The following is an 8151-nucleotide window of genomic DNA, read 5'->3' on the forward strand; positions in this document are numbered from 1 at the left end:
GTGTATATATCCAAGACGTCTAATTTATTAATTTTTAACTTCAATGGTTAGAATAATTAAAGCTGATAGACAGTGGAACAGAATATTGGAGAAAAAAAAATTCATTAGTTTTTACTCAAACTCAGAACTACTTTATTATTACTTACAAATCTCATACAAACTGAAAAGAGAGTAACAAATTGACATTCTAAGTGGAAAAAGAAAAGAAAACATCTTCAAATTTTCCTTATCGCCATCATCCACTAAAACTGCTCAAAGTAATTCACCAATTTCGCAACTCCTGAACTCACCATCTTAGCTTTGAGGGAAAGTACTGCAACAACATTCATCTAAGTAAGACCAAGAAGGGGAGGAAAAGAAAAAGAAAAAGTAAAAGTCACATGAAATTTTAATATAAACATAGGTGAAGCTCACCTTCTCAATAAGGGATAGATGAAATTTTAATATAAACATAGTCACATGAAATTTTAATATAAACATAAGTGAAGCTCACCTTCTCAATAAGGGATAGATAGTAAGGCTTGACTTTCTCAACATCTATCCGAACTTTGCTTTTGCTGTAAAGGTCATACTTGCTGCAAATAACATGAAAAATGAGTTACTTATCTAAAAAATAAATAAATAAATAAAACAAGGGAATGAGTTTTATTTGAACAGTGATTAAACCAAAAATAATAAAAAAAGTAATTCTTATTATTATTATTATTATTTATTTATTTATTTATTTTTTTTTTTTTTTTTTTTTTTTGAGATCTTACTTAAAGACATGAAGCCACTTCAAATTCTCAACATCCTCTTCATTCATCAAGTGTTTATATGCTCCAGCTTTATGTAAAGCTGCAAAATGACAGGTTCACAATTCTTTTCAGACAAATGGAGTATTGATCACATAATAACTATCTTATTACATAATTGGAACAACAAGGCCCAAAATTAGCATCTTCTTACAAGATTAGAATAATTAGAGGATAAGGATTAAGCATTTACGATAGAAGGAATGGTATCGAATGATGAAAAGTGCAGCTGAAGGTAGAGTTGTCTTGTTCTCCTTTGCCACCTAAATGAAGAAGCTATAGTTAGATATTACAATTTTTGTTGAGCAAAAAGATAATCCCAATCTAAACGGATACAAGAGGAATACCAAGTACATATAATCATCATGCCCCCACGACATCATCACATTGTTGAGGCCATATCCCTCCGAGTAAATTCCACACTTGGTATTGTAGGTAGAATTGTAGTAGTCAGGGTTTTCTTTTAAATACTGTAGCAACAACAATGGATTACAAATTAATTCATGTTAGTGATTTGATTGTAAAAACATCTAATCAGTTCTGCAAATTTTAAGTTTCTGAGATTTATACCTTGTGATGAACAATTGATTCATCAAAAGCACACCCAACAGGGAATGTATCACCTATATTATGACTATTGTGAGAAATTTAAAACCAATAAATGCAGAAAGTGTTTTTCTTCATGAAAGGATTTGATTCTCACCCACAACAGCCCATTGGGGGAGTTCTCCAAAGCTATGGTGAAGGAGGACCTTCCCAAGATCTGAAAGCCATAAAACCAGTCAAGAGAGAGAGAGAGAGAGAGAGAGAGAGAGAGAGAGAGAGAAGGGTCAAGGTGTGTATATATACCATGGATAAGACCAGTCAAGTGAAGCCAATCTTCATTAGGATAGTCTTTCCTGATTGCTTCAGCTGTCTGCAACAAGTGTTCAATTTGAGGCTCATCTAAATCAGGGTCACTTTCATCAACAAACTCATTGAGAAGTTCACAGCATTCCCAAATGCTCATCTCTACTCTGTTCAGTTTCCCATACTCTTCTCTCATCCTCTTCACCTGAATTAATGAAAATTTAACTCATGAAATCAAACTATGCTTCTAATTTGAAAACTTTATATTGGGTCATTAGCTGTCAAAGTAGTTTCATATCAAAGACTTGGCTTACAAAGTCAAATGTTTGGTTGATGTGATTCTGCTTGTAAAATTCCTCAACTGTTTTTTTCCTTTCACTCTCTGCATTATAATCTCTGTTGACCACATTTCACATAAAAAGCTTCATCGGTCAAAAACTCAAAATAGTTGAATAGGATAAATCAAAGTCACGTGTGTATTGGTATGGCCAGAGATAAATATCGATACAGAGCAGTTATATCGGCCTAAAAAATGATCTATTTTTGGAATTACTATATCAAATATCGTATCAGTATTGGCAGAAACCGATACAAGCACATATTACCATGGTTCTTAACAAAGGGTACACACTACATACATTGTTCTAGAAATTGAAAACCCGTTTCAGAAATTGGAAGTTCTTGTTGGAAAGTTAGTTCAGACCTAAAACTTTGGCCAAACGAGTTGGATTTAGGCACCACAAATCCACCATCAAGCACCAACTCATTGGTTTCTTCATGGATCTTCTTATCCTGTTCTTGAGTTCCTGAAAAAACTTACCAGTCTTACAATCAAAAGATACAAAACCACAAAGCCTTTGTTCTAACTTAAAAACAATCAGAATAATAAGAGAAGAAGAGAAAATCTTACCAAATTCTGGTTGATCGACGATGACTGTCATTTCGCAGGAAAATGGAAGGAAATGAAGATGGAATACCAAAATCAAAATTGAAAAACAAGAGAATCCTCCCAAATAAAAGCAATGCGAGATAAGCATGCAAAAGATGATGGAAGTAGAAATGGTGAGGAGGGGTATTTATAGGTGGATCCATTAATAGTCCTTCCTTGATATTTGGAAGGGTATGAGTCCTCCCAAGAAAATCTAATTTTCAGCTTTATTACAAGTAAGGATATAGGAGGTTTGTATTGGATGGAGAGAAGAGATATATGGATTGGATTAAGCAAATTTAGTAGGAAGCAACTTGGCACGTCAAAGGAGATGATGATGAAATATTTTATTTCATGATATATGGCCAAAAACAGAAAATCCGGAAGAAACAGCTTTGATATAGTTTTTTTATGGTAATGGTTTCAACTTTCAATCCATTTGGGCGGGGACCAAGTCAGAGTGACGTGGAATACTCATCGCATCACAAACGTCGCTTTAGACCTTTCCTCGTGTTTGCCTAGTAGAAACACCCCTATTTAGTGGTGTCAAATTCCAGCCCAACCGGTTGGACCAATAAAAACTGATATGAAAGACTTGAATCGAATCTAATCGATCTGAACCAAAATGAAAACTAATTGGTCGGCTTGGGTTTAAGTTTTCCAGAAAAGGTAGAGCCCAAAAAATCAAAAGCTGAACCGGAAAAAACTCAAAAAATTCACTTTTAATAGTCAGGATAGGGCACATTAGCAACTTCTAAGTTTATCTCTCTCTAACTTGAATTGACCTTACTGATTTCTTATGTACAATACCAATTTGAATCATCTCATTGTGTGCTTTCTTATGCTATTTACTCATATAATCCTCTCTAAAATATGGGAGAAAGAACTCTGCCAAGCTGCATGGTTAAGCTAGTGTTTCATTGTGTTTATCTGTCTTCTCCCTCCTATGAAATAGCATATATGTTTTTGTTGTGGGAGATAAACACAAGAAGGCACTAGTGTACACCATGTGGCTTACCAAGGAACTACAACAATAATTCAACTTTCTCTCAATTAAATAGATCGGCCACATAAATCCTTATCTTTCAATCAATACTAGTCGAGCTTGGTTGATTCCAAACACAATTTCTTAAAATATATGTCAAAATCCAAACCAAACCAAATCGATACAAGGCTGCTTATAAGAAGTAAAGAACCATGATAAAAGCAGACAACTTTTTCTTTTTTTTTTATCAAAATAAAGATTTGCCATACCGGTTCAGTTTTGGCTTGACTCAATCTCAAACTAAAACCAGACCAAAGCCGCCTAATCGACACCCCCTTTCTTAAAGAGGGGTTACCCGTAAATGCATTCTTTGTTGAATGGTATTTTAGTCTTTGCGGTACCGTGAGTGATGCCGTGACCGCTCTGTCGTATTTTCACGATACAGTAGTAGGTAGGGGTCAGCAGCTTATCGTAGGGAGGCATGATACGATCTCTAAGAGTGTGGGACCCATATGGCGTGGCATCTAGTCAAGGACGACCACTTGCTCCGTAAAACCATTTTTGTTTTAAGGACAATTAATAAATGAATTAATCACAGCTGTGAGCCTTGAGTGTAAGACGCAGCATACGAGGTTGAATTGTGGAAAATGTGGAGATATATATTCACGCGGGTGCAGATCCGACAGACGGGGACTGTGACGGTCGTCCTCTTGCCACGTTTGTGCTGACTCATCCTAACGGAGACATAAAGAAAGGGTGAAAGTTCATGTTTCTTTCCTTCAAAACTTTGCCTGCCCTCCTGAACGTGGTGGGCCCCTTCTCAAATATCTTCTTCTGTGGAGTCAGGGCTGACTATGCAGCGCCCATGACCCAAAAGGAAGTCATCAAGTATATCGCGGGCTAGCGATTAATAAGATAGTCCCGACTCCCGATTCTGCATTTGGGTGGAGCTCGTTTTGACTTGCTATTATCCTAATCCATCGATTTCAGTTGAGAGGGCTGGCTGTTCTGATGGATTGCGGAGTATCTGAGTGGAATTCATGCCATGAAAGGTAAGCGAACATATCAACCGGTGGATATGAACCGTAGGAATATTTTAAGAAAAAACACAAAGGTCGGTACGGCCCAACCGAGACGTTTGGTCGGCCGTCCTTTCGAGCTGGGCACCTACTATTGCATGAGTGTTAGAAGCAGGGTTTTAAAACAGGAGTCCGAGACGGCTTAGAATCGGTTTTAAAACGGGAATCAGTGACGGTTTAGAATCGGTCATTTGATCTGAAGACCCACCTATTCAACTGAATCTTAGATGGAAGAATCTGATCCAGATCGGTGGAAATTAGATCGATCCCAGCCAATTCTCAATCTGATTCATTAATTTTTGAAGCTGCAGTCAGAAGAAATCTGGTTAAGATGATCGTATAGATGAATAGTGCTTGAAAATATGATTCCGGCAATATATGGAATGTCAAAATTGGGCTGTCAGATCTCCCGTGATTATCCCTGAAAAATTACATTTTCTTGTACGTATACCACACACGCCATAAAATTCATCCCCTACCCACCCAGATAACCCGAAACACTCCCCTACCTGAAACCTAAGAAAACCTCGCATGAGAGAGAAGAGGGTCTAATTTTGACTTTTTATATATAAAGGAATCTGGTCAAGATGACTGTACAGATGGATAATGGTTGAAAGTACGATTCTAATGATATATGGCTAGTCAAAATCAGATCGATGGATCTCCCATCATTGTCGTTAGAAAAATCCATAAATCGCTCGTGCTGCACGCTCTGGCCAGTAGGCCAGCCCGCACCTGTGCTTGCTGCCCATAGTAGCAACACATGGCTACTGCCCATGGGCTGCAGCACATAGTGCCAGCCAGCTATGTGCACAGCCAGCCATGGACCCAGCAGGCCTGAGCCCCCGCGAGCATAGGTCTAAGCCCCTATGGGCATAGGCCTGTGCCCCTACCCAGAAGACCCGAGCCCCTGCCTTGCACACCTGCGTGTTGGCCAGCCAACCAACCTACACACATGCGTGTGCTAAATGCTGCCTAGCCTGCCTAATTGCTGCCCATGCCAGTGCCCCCTTTTCTAGTTGCTGCCCATGCCATGGTGTCCTGCCATACATCGCACACCTACATGCCACTACCCGCGTGCCATACGCTGCACACCCATGACATTGCCCTCATTGCCTGCCCTCCTATATTAACTATGCCCCTTGCACTTTGGTCCAATCTTGCGTACCGCCAGCAATGGCCGAGATTGGTTTTCCGCTGCCCTCGTGGGTGAATGGGGAATCCCTTCACCCACTTGAAATCAAAATCCCACTTTTTTGGCTAAGGATTCTCTTTCCCAAAATCCCTCTTTTACCCATTGGATAAAATCCCGTTTCACCCATTTTAGTCCAAAAACCCCTTTTGTCCATTGGATAGAAGCCTACTTCACCCACTTTAGGCAAAAAACCCTCTTTTGTCCGTTGGATAAAGATGTTCCCTCTTTCGCATTGGCCGAAAAAACCTATAAATAACCCCCTCCTTTGGATTTTATACACCCAACAACCCCATCTCACTCCATAGTAGTGAAGCTCTGCCCTCTCTCTCCACCCCTCTTGATTTTCTTCGGGTCTTTGGAGCGATCTTCATCAAGATCTGAAATCTTGTTCGGATCTTCGAAGTGTTGTTTGGGACGTTGAAGATCTTCAATCCAAGTTCTTAGTCCAATCTAGTTTTTTTCAAAAATAGTGTGTTCTTCAACTCTCTCCTGTGAGTGTTCTTGAGTTTTACCAGAATTAGGTATCCCTCCCCCTTGAGGCTCTTAAGTCCATCACTTACTATAAAAGGAGAAGTGAGTTCATTTCTCACTTCTCACTTGTCCAAATCATAAGAGGGAGAGAAAAGGGGAGAGAAAGGAAGAGAAGGGAGGAGCTTGACCTAGCTCCCGGCTTCACATCCCGCTGCCGAAATCTTGTTTGAGGTAGGTGCTACTTCCTCTACTACTCTCTTTTCTTCATTTGAGTTAGTGTCTTTAAATAAGGGAATGAATCACTGGTTTGGAAGGGGTGACCCTTGACCCTGAAGCTTGGGTGAGTGTTCATTCACTATTCTATGTGATTGCTGAGCTCAAACCAAGAGGGGTGAGCTTCGACAACACTTGTAACCAAATGAGTAGCTAGGGTTTCAACCATCCAGTTGTCATATCTCCCAAAGGGCTCAGTGTAATGAGAACTTCTTCGACTTAAAATGTAGGTAGGAAGACCCCCTACAAACTCCATAGAAAAGAACCCCACAATCGGGCTTGAGCCGAAAACTCCCAAATCCCACGGATCATTTCTTTGAATCCACTGAAAACAGCCACTAGAAACAACCTGGGCTGGATCCGGTGGTATATTTTCGGTGAAGGTCCAGCTCTTATGAGCTCTTTGCCAAGGCCATCGGAAATATTAGAGGTATTTCTAGAGGAATTTTACATATTTTTGGTGAAACCTTTCATATTTCCATTGACCTTCTCCGTATTGTCAAAATTTACAGTGTTTGTACCCTTTGGGTGTAACCCTTGTGGGACCCCTCCAAAGTTCCCAACATATGTTAACACCCAATTACTCATGTATCTAGGATAGAGACAAGAATGTACAACAAGACCAATCGTGAGTTGATACCCAGTTGATAAGAAGCTCAAAAAATAAGAAAACGAGCACCGAGGTTTGAGGTTCTGCGCAATGGAGCACTCTGCAAGAGATCATTTTTAGGTATTCTACTCAAATGCTTGGGCCACCGAGATGCTGAGTATGCGATCAAGGAAGTGCATGAAGGGATCTACGGACAACACTTAGGAGCATGAGCATTAGCACATATAATATTAAGACAAGGATTATTCTGGCCAACAATGACCATGGATTCAATCGAGTACACTAGGAACTACACAAAATGCCAATTCCACACTCCTGTTCCCAAATGACCTACCACTCAACTCAGCACATTAAGTAGCCCTTTACCATTTCCAATATGGGGAATGGACATATTGGGACCCTTCCCAGTGGCTGTCAGACAAAGGAAGTTCGTCATCGTAGCTATTGATTACTTCACAAAATGGGTAGAGGCAGAAGCATTAGCGACTATCACAGAGCACAATGTATCAATCTTCTTTAGAATAGCCATCATATACCAATTTAGTATACCACGAATCTTGATCACAGATAATGGAAAGAAATTTGATAATAAAAGCTTCTCCAAGGTATATAGAGACTTGATGATCGACCACAAGATGACCTCCGTCGGATACCCCCAAACCAATGGGCTAACTGACAATGCCAACTGGACCTTACTCTAAGGAATCAGAAGAAGATTGGATGAAGCCAAGGGTAAATGGGTAGAAGAATTACTGAACATATTACAGGCACACAGGACTACTGAAAGAACAGCAATAGGGGAAACCCCATACTCCCTCACATATGGGACTGAGGCTGTCAGCCTGGTGGAGATCGGAGCAATATCACTTTGAGTAAATACTTTCAATGAACTGGCAAATAAGGAGGGATTAGAGAAACATTTGGACTTACTACAAGAAGCAAGGGAGCAGGCATAGGAAAATATGGT

General features: G+C 39.7%; 1 protein-coding gene across 3 annotated transcripts in view; it reads right to left on the reverse strand.

Moving 5' to 3' along the window:
• Positions 1–85: 85 nt before the first annotated feature.
• The window catches only part of LOC122063701 (inositol oxygenase 1-like), an 11382-nt gene continuing 3316 nt past the window's right edge, over positions 86–8151 (reverse strand). The window contains exons 1-11 of one of the 3 annotated variants that reach the window (XM_042627397.1): positions 2554–2764; positions 2347–2449; positions 1958–2039; positions 1644–1848; positions 1498–1557; positions 1365–1417; positions 1142–1264; positions 988–1057; positions 759–837; positions 494–575; positions 86–313 (exon numbers count right to left, since the gene is read on the reverse strand). In XM_042627397.1, coding sequence (XP_042483331.1) covers positions 287–313; positions 494–575; positions 759–837; positions 988–1057; positions 1142–1264; positions 1365–1417; positions 1498–1557; positions 1644–1848; positions 1958–2039; positions 2347–2449; positions 2554–2680 — 1011 coding nt within the window. In that variant the 5' untranslated portion in view covers positions 2681–2764 and the 3' untranslated portion in view covers positions 86–286. Of the gene's footprint in view, positions 314–493; positions 576–758; positions 838–987; positions 1058–1141; positions 1265–1364; positions 1418–1497; positions 1558–1643; positions 1849–1957; positions 2040–2346; positions 2450–2553; positions 2765–8151 lie in introns of those variants that run through there. The other 2 variants (XM_042627396.1, XM_042627395.1) reach the window with 2 other exon arrangements.

Source organism: Macadamia integrifolia, unplaced genomic scaffold, assembly GCF_013358625.1.
Source record: "Macadamia integrifolia cultivar HAES 741 unplaced genomic scaffold, SCU_Mint_v3 scaffold1427, whole genome shotgun sequence".
Lineage (NCBI taxonomy): Eukaryota > Viridiplantae > Streptophyta > Magnoliopsida > Proteales > Proteaceae > Macadamia > Macadamia integrifolia.